General features: G+C 30.1%; 1 protein-coding gene and 1 pseudogene across 1 annotated transcript; both read right to left on the bottom strand.

Moving 5' to 3' along the window:
- Positions 1-2,523: 2,523 nt before the first annotated feature.
- On the bottom strand, positions 2,524-4,216 carry LOC113851334 (GDP-mannose transporter GONST3). Its single transcript, XM_027481797.1, has 2 exons — positions 4,142-4,216; positions 2,524-3,947 (listed from the first exon to the last, which is right to left on the bottom strand). The coding sequence occupies exon 2, from the start codon at positions 3,945-3,947 to the stop codon at positions 2,808-2,810; it is 1,140 nt and encodes a 379-aa protein (XP_027337598.1). The 5' UTR covers positions 4,142-4,216; the 3' UTR covers positions 2,524-2,807.
- Positions 4,217-15,002: 10,786 nt separating this feature from the next.
- On the bottom strand, positions 15,003-19,028 carry LOC113850901 (annotated as a pseudogene).
- Between the last annotated feature and the right edge of the window lie 5,329 nt (positions 19,029-24,357).

Here is a 24,357-nt window from a genome sequence, read left to right as displayed (position 1 = left end):
AAAAAAAAGATCAATAAACATTAAGAGTTGATCTAGTGTTGTATTTCAGTGACGTCCCACTTCACACGCTTGCTGTATGAGTAAGTTTGCATGAAAAAGACAATAAAGGAAGAATTTCAAGTTCTCATGAGGCAACTCTGTTAAAGCTAAGGGGTAAGCATCGACAATGTGCAATTTCAAACCCTGCAACGTACTCGAGAAATAACTTGAGTTGTGGGCATGCATCAAAACTGCAGAATAAAGAGAAAGAGGGCTTGAATATAAGATAAAGCTCTTATGTTTTAGAAAGGAATTGATAGACAGAGTAAAGAGAAAGTGTGCACAATACTGTAATGGTTTACTGAATCTCAGACAGATACCAGAGTGAACTTCCTTTAAGAAATGGAAACAGAGGATATCAACTCATGCTTGTTAATAGTTAGTTGGTTAGTAATTTAGTTAGTTACTCCGTCAGCAAGTTAGGTTTATGAATAATACTTGTTATAACAGCAAGTGTAAGTCGTTGGGAGTGCGTTTGCATCATTTCTATGTTATGTTCAACAATGAATTTGAGTGTATTGCAATTTGGCTCTGTCATTCATTCTCTCTATATACACTTTTTCTCCCGTCTCCAAGATTGGTTCTTTGCAAGCACCATCTTTCAATTCTAAGAAAGATTTCCTCCTTTTACAACTAAGCCCCTTGCTCACTTCCCAAACTTCAGTCTGAATACATGCCTCTTTGACCCCCTCTCCAATTATCTATGCTAAGCCCCTACTCTTCATAACCTCAACTGCCTGACTTAACAGCTTAAACTGCCTAATCCATTGTAACAATTCTAACTGTTTTGCATCACTTCCCTATTGTTCTTCCTAGCATACACCATCAACACTTTCTTTTCATTCTTATAGGTCCCATCCACTTGAGCAATGTTTTTTCTCCTAAGGACTTCTCTAGAAGTTTACCCAATCTGGGTCTCAGTGAAACTGTGCATAAAACAAAAAAAGACATAAGTCAAAGCAATCATATGGTATGTTTTTTGTATGTCTATGCGTATGTACATATGTATATTCTAATTCTAACTACAATAACAGGAGCTACTGTCTAATCAAGAGGATCCCAAAGCTATTGGTACAGGACTGAGGAAACCAATTCGATAAGCATTTCAGAGTAAAGGAATTGATTTCAGTAACCATGAAGCAATGTTCAGCAATAACCTAATCTCACACAAAAATGAAATGAAATTGCAAAGCAAAAGACAATAATATTGCAGAATGAAAGTGAATATACAAATATAGATGAAAGCAGTTGGAGCAAAATTTATACTGTTAAACTGGAGATGAAATGTTGAAGGTGACACCAGAGTTGAGAACTTTAGGGAAGCAAGAAATAGAATGTTGAGGAGAGAAATATCTGTCTTCTTTACTCAATCCCCTCTCATACAAAGATGCATTGTTTGTTCTCAAAGTTGCAAGAGTCTAGGAGTTGTTTCAGTTGTATTAGAATATGTCAAATGTATTGATAGTTGATATCAAACCAATTATTATCACTTCATAAACACAGTCTCATGCATGCTATATCCTTGATACAAAAAAACAGATTCAAACACATGATTTGAATCTGAGATTAATATTACAATTTATTCAGTCTGGATTTGAGGTATCAGTAGCAAGAAAAGATAATTAATCCTACGTACAGGAAAACCAATAAGCTTGCCTTTCATGGAGATACAATGGTAAAAAAGTGAAAAATCATCAATCCTGGATTAACAGTTATAATAAATGAGAGTATAATTTATAGCAAATACCTGTGAAACAGGCATAAACTTAAAAAGGAAATATGGAAATTTTCCTATAAGACTAAGAGTTTTGGTTGTATAAAATAAGTCAAATTCATTGATATTATTAACTGACCTAGAATTGATTGTGTAAGAACTAAGTTGAGCGGGTAAGACCCAATCTTTATCCTTCCCACTTTCCAAAATCTTATCTGAAAGGACAACCCTATGCATAAAACAAGTATCCATACAGTCATAAAGCACTGTGGGAAGAAATGACACCAAAGGGAACCTTTACAAATCATTGATTGCCATTACAGAGCAAATAAATATATGTGCACCGGAAGGAATACACAGATCCTTTTGGAACTAAATGTTCTAGCAGAGTTTTAGAAATCATTACTGTAACCTTAATAAGTGGTACTCCTGTCCAAAAGACAAAGTGATTGAAGTCATTGAACATTTAATTCTGTATCTAGATTCATCTAACATAAACAATTACCCTATTAACTGGTCAAGGGTGCCACTAATAATAGCCAGGAATCAAGAATTTTCCTTAAAGAAAATAATAATTGTCAGGTCCCTATCAAATAATTTTACAATCATGGAGATGCTGCATAAATACTCCCATGCACATAAACACATCAGATCCCTGATAAGAAAAATAGACTCAGAAAAACACATGATTGAAGAGAGAACGATATTTAAATTCTACTACAGTCTGAATTTGAAGGATCTTGGAGCAAGAAAAGAACAAAATGATATTTGAAACATAAAATGATTAAGTTGAAAAGCTTAAAAGTGAAAGGACAAAATTGAAAAGCATTTTATCTATCAAAGACTAAGATAATAGCTTTTATATAACAGCTACTAAAAGTAAACAAACCCCTACATACCAGAACACCAATAGGCTTTCCATTCAAGGGCATAGCATTTGTAAAGAATCATGAATTAACAATTAGAAAAAATGAGAATATAATTTATATCAGATTCCTATGAAGCAAAGATACACTTGAAAGGAAATTGAAATTTGCCCTACATGAAAATAATCTCAGCTTTCCTCCCTTGATTTATTGACTTCATTATTATTGATGTTTGTCTCTGAATTGACTTGCATCTCAAGCAACTTTTGTTGTTCCTCTTCATTTTCCTTTGCACTTGCTTTTTCAGCAGCCTTCGGCTTGCTTGTTGATTGCTGATACATAACCCCACCCAGCATGCAAATCAAAAGCCCCACTGTACCCACCCATGTTGAATGCTTGTCCCATATTACCAAATTGATCACGACTGTCAACAACTTATTAACTATACCAAGGACAGTAAATCCCGTCGCAGAAATTGCCCTGCGGCAAGAAAATCCGAAAAAAGATATCGACAGACCGAACAAGCATGACAATCCCACAGGCAAAACAACTTCGAAAGAGTGCCAGTCAGACTCATCACTGATCTCATGCTGAATCTTCTTCAGCTCACCCATTATCAGCAACTCCAGCGGAAAAAGCAGAAGAGCCTCAAGATTATTGTACAGCACAAGACCCCAAGTGTTCAAACCAATGGTCATAACCACATGCTTTATGTAAACAAAATCAATAGTCATGCTAACCAAGTAAGCCAGCGCCCAGCTATAAGCCATGAATGTAAACTGATAGTCTGTAACAACATAAAGCACACTGCCGGCAAATATAGTGGCCAGAGAGGCCCACGTCCTCACCGACGGCCACGGCTGGTGCAAGAACAGCGTCTCCCCTACCGCAACAAACAAGGGAACAACCGAGCGGAACACAATGAAAGTGTCAACATTGGCATGGAGGAGCAACTCACTATTAGTGAAAAGTGATAGGTAAAATATTATAGCCGCCGGCAAAAACCGCCACATTGTCATAAAATCAAGGCGGTCATGCTCGACGAGCTTAAGCTGGCCGCAAAGAAAAACCCCTGCGGCACTGGTGAAATACTGCAAAGCGGTTAGGGCTCCAGGGTAAGGGAATTTCATCACAGCCCATTTATTAATTATGGAAAGCAAAGATGCAGATAAACAGTACCCAGCAGCTACACCATACACTGAAACTTGATGCACAAATGAAGTGTACCAATTTCTCCCACCATCATTCACATTCAAATTCAAATTCGGACCTTTCTGAACACTGGGGTTCTTAGTAGTTGGATTTTCCAAGTCATTATCTTTAGACATCTAAACGCAACATGAAAACACGCATAATTAATACCAATCAGAAATCTAAGCATAAGAATAGATCTGTTTTAAGCGCAGAGTGAAAAAGAGAATCAAGTGGCGTTGTAGGACGAAAATGCGAAGTTGAGAACAGAGCGATAAGAGTGAGTGAAATGAAAAGCTTGATGTGATGCAATGTGGAGAAAGGGACTTACCAGAATCGAATTCGAAGAGAGGTTGTTCGTCCACAGCCGGAACGAACCCCTTTTGTTTTTGTAGTGTCTTTGTCTTGTCTGAATTTCTTAGTCTCTGTGCACATATATATATATATATATATATATATATATATATATATATATATATATATATAAAAGGAAGGGTTGATCTATGTTATTTAAGTGTAAAATCAATTTTTAATTTTGAATTTAATTTTAACTCTTAATTTATTATATTTTATATTACTATTTCTAATATTATTTGTAAAAAATAAGTAACTAATTTATAAAAAATAATTATATCACATTAATTTATCTTTTATTTTAGAAATATTTATTGTATTAGTCAAACTTAGTACGTTATATATTAAATAAATGATTGTATCTACTTTTATGAATAAATAATGAATACCTTTTAATACAAATTTTATAATAAATAAAAATATCTAAGAAATTTGATAATTAATGCATTTAGAGAGGAGTATTTATTTTTTATATTTAATAAAAAAATATTAACAATTATTTTTATAAAAAAATTATAAAAAGACATATTTTTTAATTGTAAATTTAATTTAAATATACTATAATATTTTTATATTATCATTCATTTATCAATTATTATATTAAAAAATCATTAATTTATGTAATATTATTTTTAATTTTATTTATAAGAAATAAATATTTAATTCATTGATACTAATAAAAAGCAAATATGTCATATTTATTCCAAAACGATTCACAGTATTAATTGATGTCTTAAATGAAAATATTTACTTGTATGAATAAAAAGTAAGTATCTTGTTAGCATAAATTTTAAAATAAATAAACATATAAAATTAACAATTAATATATTTAAAAATTAATTTTATTTTAAATTTATAAAATTATTATTATAAATTTTAGTGTCATTAATTTTATTTTATTTTTTAAGATGGAAAAGATACAAGATACATAAAACTACAAAAAAAAAATTAATTAAAATTGTGTCATGTTTATATTATATTACATTACTTGAGTCTTGTAATATAGGATAAGTTTGTTAAAAAAATATTAATAAGTTGATTAAAATTTAAAATTGCTGATTTTAATTAAAAATTGTTAAGTTAGCTCGTTGAACTAGAAACATTTAACAAAATTAACTTACTAGTTAATATAGATAAAATTATATATGAAAAAAAAATTACATGATATATATATATATAGCTAATTTTGTAGAAATTTTTTTAAGTAATTATACTTTATAAAGTTTTTTTAGTTGATTTAAAATTTTATCATTTTTGTTTAAATATTAAATATTTTGTTGATAAAATAAATAGTGTATTATTCAATGAAACATCAAACATTGTTTCAAATAGTATATGAAAAATTGCAAAGTTAGTGTAATATTATTTTAAGTATTTAGTAAGAAATAACTATCAATATTTTGTAGTGTCTTAATTCTAAGAATACAGACCTTTTTATTAATATATTAATTGTTAAAATATTTTTATACTCTTAATTATTGTAAGATTTATGTTAACAAATTACTTATTTATTGCTATTTATTTATTTAATATGTAAGACATCAATTAATACTGTGAGCATTTTGGAATAGATTATAAGTTTACGACATATAATTATTTTTATTAGTATTAGTAAATTGAGTATTTGTTTTTATAAATAAAATAGAAGACAAATGTATTTCTTTACTAAAATTTTATTTTTATCAAATAAACTTATAAATAATTTCATTTAATCAAGACATGTTGATCTGACAAATCAACTTTAGAAGTAATTAATTGTTAAACTAAGAACCAAATAAATCTGTTAAAAAATTAAGAAGTACATCAATTAAATAAATTACTGGTGGAATCGTAGAGTCCTTGTTTTGTTTATCTTAACAATTAACAATTCACGTTGGAAATAAATTTGATCTGATTTGTTATTTTAACAAGTATATGAGCCCGTGTGATGCATGGACAATAAATCAAATGACATAAATACACTAAGTAGTTTCACCTCAATCTTCAAACACTCGAGGGGTTCATTTTACCACTGTGTTATTAGTCTTACCTATAGTAGCTCTGTCGTTTGTTTGGGTTTAGCCCTCCAATCATTCGAATCTATTTTGGTGTTTATACCAGTAGATTTTAAGAGTATATTTGTTTTTTTTAATAAAAGATAATAGAAATTTATATTATATTTTATCTAAATTCTTTTAAAAAAAAGAAAATAAACATACTCTAAGTATTTGCTAAATCATAATTTTTTTCAGTTTAATCTTTCAAAGAACTAGATTTAACTATATTTTTTATTCTTTCAAATACTGCAATTTTTATTTAGTTTTATATTTTTTTTAAATTGTATTACAATCTTTTGTAATATTTTGCTTTCTCATATAATATCTTTTGTTGAGCAGCATCTTTTCTTTCACATTTAGTCTCTTAAATGTCCTGATACTTTTATTAATTCTTTAAATATTATAAATTTTTTATTTAATATTTATTATTAAGAGAAAGGAAAAAACATTAACAAAAAGATTGTAAGGGAACAGAAAAAAATATATACGAAGACTAATTTCAAATTTTTAAAAATGGAAGAAGAAAAACCAGTTTGGTTTTGATGCATTACTGGTGTAAATATTTTTACACTGACAATCAATTAAAATATATATTAATTATTCTATAAATAAATTTTTTTAACATAACAATTTATGATTATGTGAAAGGGTAAAAAAGTCTTTACACTATTAATATATTTAAATTTAATTTAAAAAATATGATATTTAATAAAAAAATATTTAGAAAAATAAATTATTTAATTGAGAAATAACTAAGGATATATTTAAAAGGAAGTTTTTGGAGAAGAAGAAAGAGGATGACATATTTTTTAATTTTAAATTTAAATTATATATTATTTATGATAATAAATACATCATTAATATATTAAATTTTTGTTAATATATTTATTTAAAATATAAATTTAAATTCTCCTCCTCCAAAATCCTCTTTCCAAACAACCCCTAAAAGATTTTGATTGAATCAATAAATATAGATGAAAATGGCTGGATATATTATTTTGGCAAAGGTAACCATACTGTGTTTGAGAATAAAGGTTTGCGTTTTCGTTTGAGTTTTGGAGGAGTCCATAGCTACTCTACAGCTCATGCTTCTCTGCTGCTCCATAGTTTTTTTATTTTTTTATTTTTCTTTTCTGGTGTTCTTTCCATCGTCTTCTCCGAGTGGTGTTGATATCAATTTTGGCATCGTCAAAATCTACAGCATGGTCAGATATAGAGCTAACAAAGTTGGAAAAACTGTCTTTTACAAAAAAAAATTAAAAAGCATTTATCATTATTGCATAATAATAAGTTAAGAACCACCAGGTAATGAAATTAATAGATTCGACACATCAGTTATATTAAACACATTCAATATTTTTTATGCCATGTTATCATCCTTATTCACCTAATGTGCCGTTGCAAGAAAGGAATCACTCTCAATAATCATTTATTTAATTCAAATTCACAATATGAAATAAGAGCATTTAAGATTAAAAAAAAATAGCCACTAAAAATTTGATCGTTGAATGTGCAATTTATATGAATGAAAGTTTGATACTTGATTTCTTCTTGTGATTAGGTGTATGTTATTCAATTCAATTTTATTTAATTATATTAAAATAATTATTAATTATTTAATTAATTATTATTACTATCTAATGATTATGTAATAATAATAATCTTTTTTGTTTATATGTCTAATAATTATAGATAATATCAAATAAATAAAAATATTAAATTTAATTAACTAATTGAAAGTCTAGGTGATAGATTGATCCTCTTAACTCCTAAACCCAAATTACCTTAGTTTTATTAACCCATTCATGACATGATTGGCCAACTAGAATATACTCTTGAATGATCAATTCAAGAATATAAATAACTTAAAGAGGTAATTTTTATATATATAAAAGTAGATGAGTTTTAAAAGAAAGTTTATCTTCACAATTATATTAATTTAGTGCGATTAACATATATTTACTTTTTTTTTAACTTAATATTAACATATTAATATTAATGAATTTATTTTTACAAAGTTTAAGGCAGTTTTGAGTTTTAATAGTAATAGTTTACTTTCAATTTTATTATTGCAAATTGATAATTAATTTCTGATTAATAAGGAATAATGAAATGAATGAATAAGAATTAATGAGTTTATATATTCATATTAAAGCATCTATTCTTTGCAAAGTTTAAAGCAATTTTGAGTTTTAATAGTAATGGTTTACTTTCAATTTTATTATTGAAAATTGATAATTGTTATCGCATTAATGAGGAATAATGGAATGAATAAATAGGAATTAATATTTTTATATATTTGAAAGGTCATGCAACAATGGAATGAATAATAATTAATATTAATTTAGTGTGATTAATATATTTACTTTTTTTTGGTAACTTTAATTTTAACATATTAATCCATTTATTCTTGCAAAGTTTAAGAATAATGAGGAATGATGGAATGAATGAATAAAAATTAATGAGTTTATATATTTGAAAGATCATGTAATAATGAAATGAATAAGAATTAATATTAATTTAGTGTGATTAATATATTTATCTATTTTTTAACTTTAATATTAACATAATAATACATTTATCTTTACAAAGTTTAAGGTAATTTTGAATTTTAATATTAATGTTTTATTTTAAATTTTATTGTTGGAAACTGATAATTGATACCTAACTAATGAGGGATAATGGAATGAATGAATAAGAATTAATAAGTTTATGTATTTAAAAGGTCATTAATAAGTTTATGTATTTAAAAGGTCATGCAACAATAGAATGAATAAGAATTAATATGGGTGGTCATGCATGTTACATCTGAATATGTTATGGATGATCAAATGATCTTAATGGTACCTACAATTTCAATGCTTTCTTAAATACAACCTGGAAAGGTAGATTAGAGGATAATGGTTTGAATCGTTTGTTTGTGGTTTTCTTCTAAGTTTAAAAATAAAAGTCAAGTCAATAGTATGAACATGATTTTGGTCAATGAAAAGGTGAAGCTATTAAATTTTTTTAGTCGAAGTGCATAAAAATTTCATATTATTTAATTTAATTCCGGCTTAAATATGTTATTGGTCCTCATAAATGTAGGTCGTTTTGTGATAGGTCCCTATAAATATTTTTTTTAGGAAGTAGTTCCTGAAAAATTGAAATTTAGGATTTAGTCTTTGTCGTTAATTCCCTTGAGTGCTGAGTTGATTGACAAAGAGCTAGCTCAGCACTCCACATGGTGCCATGTAGTTATCTAGAAGTCCACAGCATATGTGACATGCTACGTTATTTATTATTTTGTATTTAAAATTAAATTTACAAATAAGCTCCTGAACAGCTAGCTCAGCACTCAACGTAGCGTCATGTAGTCATCTTAAAGACCAGTCATAGCCTACGTGGCATGCTACATTATTTATTATTTAAAATTAAAATTTACAAATAAGCTCCTGAACCTATTTTATATAATTGCATAAAAACATTTTTTTCCCATTCCTTTCTTCTTCTACACACCTCTCCACCACCCCTACCCCTACTCCTTTCCCCTACGGCCACTCCCTCCCTTACTCCCTTCTTACATTACCACTCTCATGAAGATGATGACTGATGGCCCCTATTAATCTCCCTACACTAAATATATACACTGATACACAAAAGTAGAGAGATTCATATTTCATACGTTAAGGACTGAGAAATGAAAAAAGACAAAGCTCAAAACAACACTCCGTCTTTGACACTATGCATTGCTTTACTCTCTCTCACCGTAATCTTCCTTCCCTTATGTGAGTCCTTCAATTATGGCCAAGCCCTCTTCTAGAGCCTCCTTTACTTTGAATCTTAGCATTCAGGTCATTTACCCCATAACTAAAAGGTCACTTTGGCGTCACCATTCTGCTCTCACTGATGGTCTAGAACAAGGGGTACATCCATTGATTATTGAATTATAATTTTTAATTTGACTATGGATAATTGGTGGTGACAGATATTATAAAATATGTTTGGTGACAAGTTTAAGGGGAAATATGATGAGAGTGCTGGAGTGACTAAAAAGTATTATACTTAGGCTAGTGGGTACATGGATGAGTTACTTTGGGCAGCAATTTGGCTTTATAGGGCCACCGAAAAGGAAGAATATTTGAAATATTTTTTGGACAAAGCTTATGGCTTTGGTGGGACCACTTGGGCCATGACTGAATTCAACTGGGATATTAAGTACACAAGTCTTCAAGCCATTGCTTCCATGGTAATTATAAATCTCCCTTTACAACTTACAAGGGCATTTTATAATTCATTCATGGCAACAACATAAAGTACTACCAAATTTCATAGGAAAAGATGGGGTGGGTAGGGGGTGAGGTGTGGGGGTGGAGTGTGTAATGAAGAGGGAGAGGAGAGGGGTGGGGTGATGGAGTGGGTAGTGGGGAAGAAGAAGGAATATTATGCAATTATATAAATAATAAATGATGTGGCATGCTCCGTAGACTGTGACTATGCTTCAAGATAGCTACGTAGCACCACGTGGAGTGCTGAGCTGGTGTTCTGTCAGCCAATTCAACACTTAACAGAGTGAGGGTTAATGACATGGACTAAATCTTAAATTTTTAACTTTCTAAAAACTACTTCCTAACAAAAATATTTATAGGGACATATCACAAAATAGCCTACATTTATAGGGACCAATAATATATTTAAGCCTTTAATTCCTTCATCTTCTCCCATTATGTCAAAATTCAATGATTTATTGTACTGATAGGAAAGATGTTTTATCACGTTATGAAAAATTACTGTATGAAGGCAATGTATATATCATGGAAAATTTTATGCTAATTACTCCTAAAAATGGGTTGTGAACCCCTAAATACAAATGAAAGTTAAATTTGATAGCAACCACCAAAGTTTTAGAGATCAAATGTGACAATATCTCTTTTAAATCTTTTGATTTTGTTCTATTCTCAAAAATTTTAAGTGGGTTATATGAACTCTATTTAATTGGTAAGTTCTATTTTTTCTAATTTTAATTGCTTTCATATTTAACCCTATATGCTACTTTATTATTTTAAAAGAATCTTTGACGTCTATTCAATTAGATGTCATTAGTATGTGGTTGAGAAAGATAATCCCAAAGACACGAAGAAAAATGGAAAGAAAGACAAACATATTGATTTGGTTCTCAGATACTTAGAGTAAGTAGTATTTTAAAACATATTTTAATAACTAAAATATTTGTTATTTATTTTTTCTTTTCGTTATTTTATACAAATTAAAGGTTATATTATATTGAATTTGTTTCATAAGAATCAAATAATCATTTGTACTTTATAGGAAGAGTTTACTGATCAGATGGTTAATTTTTTAAACAGTGAAGATTCTAATGCTTTACCTATTGTAGTTATTCAAATGTAAAATAAAAGCATTTGGTGGTATGATTCTTCTTCTATATTGAACTCTTTTTAATGGTGGATAGTTATTTTATCAACAAATTATATTTCAGGGTTCTTTTAGGAACTTTAAACATATCAAATGCTTATAATAGAATAAAGTTATATATCAATATTAACATAAAAAAAATTATTGATTATAATAATAAATATGTTTTTTAATTATTTTTTATTTATAGATGTATCATTATGTTCTATATGATGTTTTTTATTTTTGTTAACTTATAAGCTATCCAATTTGTTGCATAAGATGAATATGAATGATGCAAATATAAGTCAAGTATGGAAAGATTATTTGCTCCAAGCTCAAAAAATGAGCATACATAAAGTAGTTAAGACAAACTATGTATGTTTTGTATTAAAATAATAAAGTAAGATGTAGATAATTCTTTTTAAAATCTATACAAATCATAATTTGCAATTTTATTTTGAAAAGGTTAGATTTATTGTTGTTCTTGTCCAAGTTATTGAAATTAAATATGAGAAGGAGTGACAAACTAATTCTTATAACAAGTGTTTCAAGAAGTCAAAAGAAAATTGACACAAGTTTTTGTGTAAAAATTGTTAGAGGTATATCTTCAAACTTTAAAATCTATATGAATTAATTAATTTTAAGCTTTAAAATAGTTTAAATATTATTATAAAAATTTTATAAAATTATTTTCTATTTTATAATTAATAATTATAATATTATATTATAATATAATAATTTATTCATGTATCGCACGAGGGATCCTATTAGTTTTAATTAAAATATAACATCAATTGAATAAAATAAAACTAGGATTCAAAAGGAGATACATCGTAAGAATCCACCTTAATCTCATTGTAAAATGTATTTAATTACACACTCCCATTAAATCAAAGGTATTTTTCACTCTACACGGGATGGCTACGATAGGCCCGATGAGAAAAGGGTTGAACTCATGCTTGCCTAATCTACTTGGATCCCAGATTCCGTTGCCGAATCTGTTGCGGAGTCTGTTCCATAGAAAGACATGGCGGGAGCAGGATTCGAACCTGCAATTGCCGTTGGTGGTTGTGGCGGGAATGAATGAGGGGCAAGGTTCAAAACGGGGGTCCAGCCCTTTCTGTTCTGTTTTTTTTATAAAGATGGGCTGCTCCGGCGGTCTGGCCTTGGCCATTGCTGTTCTTTTGAAAGCCTTCTTCACTGCCGAGGCCGCACCCGATCTTGGAAATCAAATGGCAATCTCTGAGTCTGTGTGAGACCTTATAAGAGCCAGTTCCATTGGGCCTTCCCCTACATCTAATCCAGTGGAAGTTGTCGTTCCGCTTTGAAAGCCTAAAAGAAGGATTCTATTTCAGGTCCATCAAATACAAACGCAAGCTATGTAGGGGAGAAATGATGGCACCGCCCCGGCATAGAATGGAATTGATGGTCATAAAAATGAAAGCAAAAGTAATTAATCACAAAACATCTATAACAAAAAATAATAAAGAAAAAAAATTTAATGACTGATCTGCCCTAACAAAAACACAAATCTACAATGAAAAATGAGAAAAGGAAAGGAGCTTGGGATGAGAGATTTAAGGTTTGAATGTGTAGCGAGAATGATATGTTTAGTGTCTAAGTGTTAAGTATCAAGTGTATCTTTATAAGACAAAAGTAAACTATTTATACAGAGTTAAAATCTACAAAAGTATGATTTTTTCTCCAAATTTAAAATTTAAATTTAAATTTAAAATTCAGAATCTACCTATTTTATACTCATTTCAATAATTCTTCTTTATAATTTGGTGTATTTTAATAAAATTGTATTTTCATCATTTTTTACAATAAAAAAATGGCTAGTTTAAGAGATAAAATAATAATTCTAATAAAAAAATAGATTAAAATATTATAGATAAAATGAGAGAATGACAGTTTATCATTAAATTAGTTTGCAATTAAATTAGTGACCAAACTAAAATGAATACTAAAACATTGGTTGCAAAATAAATCAACAACGAAATGTGTAATCGGTTGTTAAATTGTGAAATCAACAACCAAATTTTTTAGTGACTAATCTTTTTAATTTGGTGGCTAATATTCATTGTAACAACTCATTAGCAACTAATTTTGTGATCAAATTTATTGGTCACTAATTTTAAAATTAACATTGATAGCTCGATAGCAAATTCAATTACGAATTTAGTTACACATTTGTAATTGTTATTTCAATTGCTAATCATGTTAAAATAGTTTAAAAATTTCAGTTGCTAATTATATTGTTAATAATATTGTAAATTTTAGTCACTAATTCAATCACAATTAAAATTTTATTGTTGATCACAATTTTAATCGCTAATTAAATTTATTTGTTTATTTTAAATTTTTTAATTTGACAATATATGTTTATAATTATAAAATAATGCTCTGAAATCATAATAATTATAAAAAACATACATGGAAATAAGTAAAATTATTATACAATTTATAATAATATATATTTAATTTCATATATGAAATGAAAAAAAATTAAAAAATATCATCATAATTAATTATTTACATAACAAATGTAGTAGAAAGTTCTAGGTAACGGAAGTGGGTGAAAATCATGATCATCGTAAGAAGGAACATCATAGTCACTAACCTCAACAAATCACAAAGCACGCTCAAGCAACTCTGCTCATCCAAACATCATGCTCTTTGGTGTCTGCACGCTTAAACACTCCAACGGTTCAAAAAGCATCCAATAGGCTAATTTAAAGGGGAGAGTATTAAAATAAGTAAATGATCTCAATAGGCTAACCAAACTTTATAATAATGGTTATTATTAGGATACTGATGATTATTGTAATTATTATGTTAGCTATATATATAATAAATCATCTGTTTACAATTCAAACACAGATTTTATCACATATATCTCTTTTTCAATCCTTTTTATAACTAACATATTACGCAAATAAAAATTTGAAACATTATTTTCTTACTCATTTAGAATTTAGTAGCATTCAATTTCCCTGCTGAAACAGAAAATTATATATAGTAGTGTCAACCATGCACCTCAGTTGAGAACCCTTTCTTTTAAGATAGTCCTAGTTCTTTTTCTTTTATTCCATTTATGTGGAAGATTAAAATGATTTAAGAAATAAAATAAGTTACAATGATAGCCAACATAAGAGAATTTACCTTAGTCACTTCTGATGCTCCGTGTCCTTGTTGATACTATTAAACTCAAACTAAATTCTCTTTATCATCTACTAACAACATTAATTGTTGTAGTTAAGAAATGAAACCACCACTCATTTGTCCAACTTCACATGCTGACATGCATAACAATTAACCAATACGTTGATGATGTTGCACAATTGCAAATTGGGTCTCACTAACTTCCGTGTCCTTAAATCTATGCCGTTTTAGGAACAGGCTGTTCTATGATTCAAAATTGCTGAAATCATCGTCGAACTTTCTCTTTCTATAAGGATTGGTAAATCGAATATCCTCCATTCTACTTTTTTGTTTGAAAACATGGATTCCGATTTCTGTGTGGATTGGGATCTTGCTTTCTGTTTGAAACTGCACATGGTTCCATTCATTTTCTAATAGTGCTCCATCCAAATTACCTTTGAATTTTATATTTTGCGAGTCAGTAAGATATGTATGGTTCTTCTCCATCCAAAAGGACTGAAGATCATCAAAGGCTAGCGAACATTCCTTGCCATTGATGATCACGAAGGAGTTAAATGTAAAAGAGCTCTTATTCATCGGTCCAATAACAAGACAAAAAAATAAAGCGGGGAACTTGTTACGAAACCACAAAGAAATTGGTTTTCCCTTACTATGGTGGTCAAACCACTTTGGAATTGCTGCTGTTCCTGAAAAACAAAAACTGGTGTTTCCAGCTTCATGTATTTCCTGTCAATCATAAATCAATAAAAATTTAGCAACATTAAGTAGCATATAAATGGATTGCTAAATTAAATCACAAAAGAAAGACCTGATTCAATAATATGCTTCTGTTTGAGGGAGTTAAGGATTTGGAGTGTATTGCAGAGAAATGTTTTAAGTTTGGTGGAATCCCTTTAATTTCTTGAAGATGCTTGCAGTAATCCAAGTAAAGCTTCCTTAGATAGCGACACTCTTTAATGCATTCAGGAAGAATTGTAAAATTATTCCTTGATAGGTCTAATTCTTTCACATTGGTAAACCATGTGAGACTCATTGGAATAAATTCATCAGACAAATTGCACTGTGAGAGAAGATGTTCTACATTTGAAGACACCATTGAGCTCACTTTTTCTTCACCCTCAACCTGTTTTGGCAATAGCGATGCTTCCCATCCCCAAGCAATAATCTCAACGAGTTCTGGCATCATGGCAATGCTACTTGGTAACCTAAATGACATTCCACGTAGATGCAGATGTAATTTTTGAAGCCCAGAAAAATTTCGAAATGATAATGGTAATTCTTTTATGCGAGTGGCCTCTAATTGAATTATTTTAATATTGTGCATGTTTCCTAGTATTTCTGGAAAATCCTCAAGACTTGAGCAAAATGAAAGTTCGAGTTGCTCAAGCGATGTCAATTTCATAGGGGGAAAACTTCTAAGCATCTTGCAACCCCAAGCATTTAAGATTCTAAGTTTATCAAGGAACCCAACTGAACTATGAATTGTAGTTAAATTCTCACAATATCCAAATGAAAATTTTTCTAAATTTGTAGACCAGATACATCAGGTATCTGTTTTAAACATTTACACCAGTCGAAATCTAAAACTTTCAGATTCACGAACTCCTGCAGAAAACAGGGGAGAGGAAAAACAACCAAATGAATAATCTTGAATTTATTTCATTGATATACAACATAAAATAAATGAACTTATTGCAGATACCTTCAATAAGCGTGCCAACTCGAATGACGCAAAGCGACTCTCAGGTAATTTGCATATAGCAAGTTTCTTTGATCCAATACCATTTGGCAAATATTGAGAAGGATATCTCCACCATTCTAACACTCGTAGACTATTTGGAAGATATTTAGGACCCTTGGAAAACAAACCATTTTTAATAATAAGTGTTTTAAGCTTTTTCATCTTCTTGAAGGCTTTTCCATTCCATTCTACCATTTCTTCAAACAAGGGAGAATCCAGATTTATGATTTCAATTTTGCTTGTTCCCTTCTAACACAAAAGCAGGAACCAATAATAATTCAATATACATATGAAAAATGCTAAAATTTATTTACTCGAAAATTGTACAAAACTGTACAGTACCATTCATCCGTGTTTTCTGTCAAAGATTGTTTTTTATTTTCAATTATAACTTATTGTTTGAAAAATTACACAAAGACAAGTGTATCATCATTTTTTTGAACGTACACATTTATCTAATCTGAGCAACATGGTATAGAATAAAATTATATGTATATAGTAAATTCTTATTAAAAAATACAAACTAATTCAATAGTTAAATGCTACAATTTTTAATAAAAAAATAATATGCAATGTAGCTCAAATTAAAAAAATTATTCTTAAAGAATAAGAGGTTATAAAAGGAATAAAGTCATAATTAATTAATATTCATAAAAACTCGGAAAACGAGGCAAATCAAGATTGAATATGAAAAACCAAACCATTTATATCAATCTTACCGTATTTTCTTCTAGAACTTGAACTATATCTTCAGGGAACCATAATCTACTGCGTTTTCCAGGCTCTTTTGGTGATTCGTGTCGAACAATTTCTTTACCCATATCTTCTATTAAGTCATGTAATGTCACTTCACTACATTGACTAATTTTTATGAGAGACTTTTCTTGCAACACTCTGATGTGATATTTCATGCTAGCACCATGATGAGCACGAAGTATATCTTCAATCTCCTCGATTAAATACCCTTTGAAGCAACAAGCAATGTCAAGGAAAACACTTTTCACATCTTCCTCCAAGGCATCAAAGCTTACTTTAAGTATCTTCAGGATCTCATTATTAGGAATATTTTTATATCGATGTAATGCAGATTTCCATTCTTCTACACTTTTTCCAAACAAATTAGAACCTATTACTTCCAAAGCCAATGGCAACCCAGAAGCATACGTTACTGCACACTTTAAAATGTCGTTGTAACTTGGATCAATTTTGTCATTTTCAAAAGCATTCCACTTAAATAACTCCAAAGCTTCTTTCGTATTTAATCCATCTACTTCATATGTTCTTTCAACCCCGTGACTTGTTAGCAGATGTTTATCCCGAGTGGTAACAATGATTCTGCTACCGAGACCAAACCAATTACTAGGTCTTCCAACAAGAGCTTTTAATTGCTCATGCTTATTAACATCATCTAAAACTAAAAGAACCTTCTTTTGTTGAAGCCTCTGCTTTATTATTGAAATTCCCTTATTGACACTTCCGAACTTAATATCCTTCTCTCCAATTATTTCAGAAAGAAGTGTCTCCTGGAGGTATTCTAGTCCATGTTTAATTGATTTTTCTCTCACTTCTTCGAGAAAACATGAACCTTCAAAATGGTCAGCAACAAAATTATAAACTGCACGAGCAAGTGTCGTCTTACCAATTCCTCCGATTCCGTAGATCCCTACCATGCGGATAGAATCGTCAGATCCAACATCTAAAAGTGACTTCACTTCTAGCACTCTTGACTCTAGTCCAACTGGGTAATCCGCAACATGTATAGGAATTCGGTTAATCTTGCTCGTTATCAATTTAACTATCGTCCCAATGAACTCATATTCATATCCATCCCTATTCAATCATAAGTTTGCATGAAGTCAAATTGAATGTCTTACATTCATATCCTAATATCTATTACAACTCATAGTGCTTGTTATATACAGCAATTTAACTTGGTCAAGATTAACAAGCATTTAGTTATGAAGTTTAGCAATAAATAATCAAATGAATGAAAACTAATTAAAAAAAACAAGGGAAAAAATATTGGTAAGATGGTGTTACCCATGCTTAAAATGATAACCAGACAAGTTAGCTATTTGACTCACAGCCACCTTCCATTTCACCAACCTCTCATTATGATTAGCTTTGAAGTTCTCTTCATGATGAGCCAATGCTTGCCCATAACTACCTGTTAGATGTCGCATATCAGAAGGGTCCACGTTATAAAATATTGGCAAAACTGGCAAACCTTTCCTCTGATTGCACTCTAGGATTAAAGCAAGTTCATCTAAGCAAAATGAGGAAGATGCATAATTTTTGGAAAGCACGATGATGGAAATTCTAGACTCTTCAATTGCCCTCCTAAGTGCTGGTGTTATTTCTTCCCCTCTTTGAATATCATCATCAATGAAGGTGCGAATTCCCTTGTCCCGGAGAGCTTTGTAAAGATAGCCAGTAAAACCAACACGAGTATCTGGGCCTCTGAAACTAAGGAACACATCATAGGTGAATCCATAGGTGAAGGAAGAGGAAAACGGTGGCACAGCCATGAAAATAAATTAAGCTTAGTATGGTTTTGGAATAATATGGATAGATCGTTAGGTCTCCAAAAATCAAACAATAATGAATTCAAAACTAATAGTGGAGAAATTGATTACTAAACAAAATAAATTTAATAGTGAAGACAATTCATATCTTATGTCCTCCAAAATTATTGACATTTCTTTTTCTGGCGTTGCTGAAAGTCAAAATGATAATGTTTGCCACTCGTAAAAGACTGATAAAGAAGTGCAAACAACTTTTCCGTCTGACTCGGAACATATCACAATATTAGGAAGATATTTCTTATTATTATTGGAATCTGTAAACAGTAAGTAAATTTGAAAACTGAGGAAGTGGTAACTAAAACAGGACAAGAACTTAGCGGTGCGAGTCATGTAGTTATCATGTTTCGAAATTGTTAAGATAAGTAATCTGTAATTGAATCTGTTTTGGAATTTATAAAATTATAACAAAGATAACATTATACTGACGGTCTTGTCAACTTTGTGGATTTAAACACGCTTGTATTTAATCGGAACAAAATCTTTCTCTCATGTTTTGTCTATTGTCATTGAGTCTCTTGACGAGAAGGTTAGTCAAAAGATGAAATCTTAATAATAATTTTCCTTTCATCAGGCCTTAGGTTATTTGGACTTGTATTATTATTTACATCCCTTACCAAAATGTTTATAGATAATATACATGGTGTTTTTCATACTTGAAATTTCATATCTGATTACAATCTTCAATTTTTAAAACCTTAAAAAGTTCTTCCGTTAACTCTGATCAATTAACTTACAAAAAACCTTTAAATCAAGTATTTTCAATTTCTCCGTGAATTTTATAGAAAAATATTTCTAAATTTGTTGTCATTTTTTATTAAATCATGTAAATAGACTTAACAACAATGAGATTCACTCACATTTGTAAGTTAGTTTTTGCATATAAAAAATTTATATATTAATCCCTATATTTATATTTGTTTTTAATTTAGTTCGTACTTTTACGTATAAACTAAACTACGTTTGCTTCATCTCCCTCCTTCGGTCCTAATCAGCTATTTGTTGGGATTGTTTAAGAGAATTACCCTTTATACTAAAAATCTTCATTCTCTTGTGAGCTCTGCAGCCTATGATGATGATGATGATTCTGTTGAGCCTAATGACACAGCTGACAGCCCCAAGTTGTGCTGCTTCTTGTGCTTATTCCACCAAATGCACCAGCAAGTTTCCATTCGTCGGCTTTGCAAGTCACAATGCATGCCTCGTGTCCTTGCCATCTATCCCTTCATCCTTTAACTTGCAGTCCTCATCATTGTTACAACATCCACCACTGCAAACACCTTATATTATGTTCTTGGCCAAGATGTTGGAGGCATTGTTAGGAAAATTCAACTTAAAATGTGGTGCTAATAAGGAAGTTGGCATTGGGAGTGGCAGGGTCATAAGAATTGGAAAGATAAGAGGAAGAGATGAAAGAATGATTTAGACCTTGGTAATTGCACTCGTGTATATGGAATATAGCTACATTGAAGGTGAAATTGATGAGTGTGTTAGAAGAACAGAGAAACTGTTGTAGGTGTACGAGAAAGAATGCAAATAGCTGATTAGGAATGGAGCAGGGAGATAAAACAAATGTCCGAGACTAAATTGAAATCATACGTACTTATAAGAACTGCTATATATTTTTTTATATGTAATAACTAATTTATAAATATGAGTCAAGCATAAAAAAGAAAATATCATATAAACTTTTATAAAATAAATTCCATCAATTAATAGAAGTTAAAATTCAAAAATTCTAACAGAACAAAATGAGAGATAAAAATCAATTAATTTTATATATTGCTAGATCATAAAAGCCCTACACTGGCAGAATAATAATAAATTAAAGGTTATATAAATAAATATTATAAATTTAAATTATTAAAAAAAATAGTTTATTCAAGTTTAAGCTCGCTCTCATATGCTATCAAAACCTGGTCCAAAAAATCATAAAACCAAAAATAATGAAAGGTTCAAAATTAAAAAAGTGAAATCAAATAAAAAAGGGGGCAAAAAATAGGTGTGTATCATTAAAAAAAAAAACTCAAGAAAAGAAGCACAAGGGCATGAATCTGAATTGTTAAGATTTCTTTTAGATAAACACTCACTCAAACTTTAATTTATCTTCTCCCACTTTTTAAATTCAGCTTGCACTCAATTTCTAATATTTATTACTTACACATAAATCCAATGATGAAGACAATCTCAATCCTATTTCCTTCGGCATTATTGACATGTCTTTTTCTCACATTGCAAAAAAGTCACAATAATGTAATGTATTCCACACATTTAGAAGACTATAAGATCGATAAAAGCGGGGAAAAAAAAAATCTTTGGTCTGACTTTCAAACATGCCATTTTATTAGGAGAGGATATTTCTTATTATTACCAGAAATTTCTTGACAGTGAGTAAAGTAGGAAAAACTAATAAAGTGGTCAATAGAATATCTAAAAAACTAACATGAACTTAGGAGTACGAGACTAATGTCACCATGTTGCCAAACTGTGAAGTAGCAGCGCCAACTTTGATAAAATCTATTGTGAAAATAAATTATCTTTTTTTAAAATTTTAAAGGAGAAACTAGAAAACTTTTATTTTAAATTATCAAAAAATATAGATTAAAATTGAGCCGGAAGTGTACCGAAATTTATAGAAGATAATTTTTTAAAGAATATTAATCCTTTGATCTTCTAAATTTTTATACACAATTATCTTGTTATTCTTAACAATAAGATATTAAAAAAGAAAATTATGTTTCTGATTTAAATATTACAATCATTTATATATAATATTCAAATCTTCTACCATAAATAATTATATCTTTTGAATTTTATATCTATTAAACTTTTTTTTTTTATAAAAAGAGCTAAAAGCTCAGACAACAAAAATCTAAAGATTATACCTAGATGTCTAAACACCACAGACATCTAAACAAAGAAAGAAGAAAAGGGAAGAAGGGGAAGCATCAAACCAATCTATGAGAATACATCCATCCACACCAAATTTAGCAAGCTAATCTATACATTGATTGACTTCTCTACAAATGTGACTAAACCTAATAAATCTAATTTATTTCAACAACTCTCTAATATTATACAATAAAGAAGTAAAAGGATGAGAGTTAGGTTGAATGTTCAGGACAAGGAATAAAGCTTTCTTAGAGTCTCCTTCAATCCAAATGCACTAGAATCCTTTTTGAATGACCAACTTGATACCCCAAAACAGAGTTCAAAGTTCAGCAGCTAAGGGAGAATAAGGAGAGGTGCAGCCAAATAAACCAGCAATAAAACTGCCCCTATCATCTCCAATGAGGCCACCAAATCTTGCAGCCTTATGGTGAGGTAGGACTAAGCCATCCACATTAAGCTTGTAGTGACCAAGGCTGAGAGAGATTCACCAAACACGAGCCTGCTAAACAAGCAAACCAAAAATAGACTTGTTATTAAATTTGAAAATACAATTAAAGTAATTCATATCACAAATTATTTTTTGAACCATAGAATTAGGCATAAAAAAAGACTACTAAAAAATAAACTTGTTCCTATGTAACCAAATATATCATATCACATACCCAAATATCCTACTCCAATTATAGACAACAGTATAAGAATGATTAGCTAGGTTTTGATTAATCCAATTATACAGGCCACTACTAAAGAAAATAGCCCAATGTTCAGAAAGAATAAAATGTTTTCAGACTTGTCTTGCATAAAAACAATCATGAAAGACATGGATGATGGACTTAGAATACTCACCACACCTAGGACAAGTGGGTGAAGTAGTCATTCCTCTGCCAAATATCTCCTGATTGGTAAGCAATCTACCATGGCCTATTTTCCATAAAAATAAATTGACTTTAGGAAGGCCCTTCCACCTTCAAATCAAATTAAAAATATCAGTACAAGGTTTAGGATTAAGGAATTTATCAAATAAGAGAACATAGGCAGATTTAAGTGAGAAGTTGTCATTATTGGACAAATTCTAGAAAAACATATCCTTAGATTTGGATGGGGGGTTAATACCATTAATTAAGGTACACAGCTGCTCAGGCATGCAGGCTCTAATTTTATCCCACTACCAAGACCTATGGGTAGAAAACAAGGTCACACGGGTGTCTAAATCTGTAGCCAAAATAAAGGTTATAGAGTAATTAGAAAGTAGTTTATATTCAATAATCCATATGTCTAGAACTTAACAATTGAGCCATTCCTTAGTTCCCACCTAGGCCCTAGGAGAAAATAGGCCAAACAGAGACCATACCTTTCCAATGGTGAGAAACCTTCTGATGGTCTCTTATACAGGGGAGTTTTTACCAAGCACAAACCTATACTTATTCTTAATCACCTTAGCCCAGAGGTTATTAGGAGAATTAATTAATCTCTAATAGAGTTTTAGAAAATAGGCCTTATTAAGGGTTCTAATATCCTTAAAATCCAAACCCTCTACATTTTTAGGTTTGCAAATTTTGGTCCAACCTATCAAGTGGCATTTCTTCCCTCCCAAAGATCCCCAAATGAAATTCCTACAAATTATATTAATCTCATCACAAACTGAAATAGGGAGGATAAAGGATTGTGTAGTATAAGCAGGAATACTCATCAAAGAAGACTGAGCAAGGGTAACTGATAAATGTATAAATTGGGTAATTTTAGGTGATGACTTGGATACTTTTCATGTTAAGTATTTGGATTTTTTGGTTAAAATTCTACAAAACTAGAAATTTTTATAATTACTTGTATATTTGAGGAGAAGAATCCAAATTTAAGTGTTTTGATTCATTTTTTATATATTTTGTTGTTGGAATCAGAAAAGAAATATCACTCAAAATTGAAGAAATTGAAAAATTAAGCAAGAAACACAAAAAGCATGAAGTTTGAAGAAAAGAGAATTTCTAGAGGTCTCTCGCTGTAGCGAGACACCCTCACTGCAATAAGAATTCATAATTTTAGAAGAGTAATTATGTGTTCTTCTTGCTACAGCGATACATTTGTCGTTGTAGTGAGAATGCCTGTAGCAAGACAGTTGTCGCTACAGCGAGAGGCAAGAAGAATGACCTAATTTTTTATATTCAATTATCGCTACAGCGAGAAGATATCGTTGTAGCGAGAGAAGGTTCGTCCAGAATGGTATAAAAGGCGACTTTTGTGTTTCAGAGAAGTACACTGCTCCATTTCATTTTTTTAGGGAGGGAAGAGCGGCATAAAATGTAGGAATACAATGGAAACACTTATTTTCACACATTTCAAACTGTTTGTACCTCTTTTTTTTTTATGCTATGGCTGCAATGAACAG

Source organism: Abrus precatorius, unplaced genomic scaffold, assembly GCF_003935025.1.
Source record: "Abrus precatorius isolate BTA unplaced genomic scaffold, Abrus_2018 Scaffold9, whole genome shotgun sequence".
Lineage (NCBI taxonomy): Eukaryota > Viridiplantae > Streptophyta > Magnoliopsida > Fabales > Fabaceae > Abrus > Abrus precatorius.
Note: the sequence above shows the minus strand (reverse complement) of the source record. Positions and strands in the feature narration are given on the sequence as shown.

Excerpts from the sequence above, each read along its gene's own strand:
- LOC113851334 (XM_027481797.1), bottom strand. The coding sequence starts at position 3,947 with ATGTCTAAAGATAATGACTTGGAAAATCCAACTACTAAGAACCCCAGT.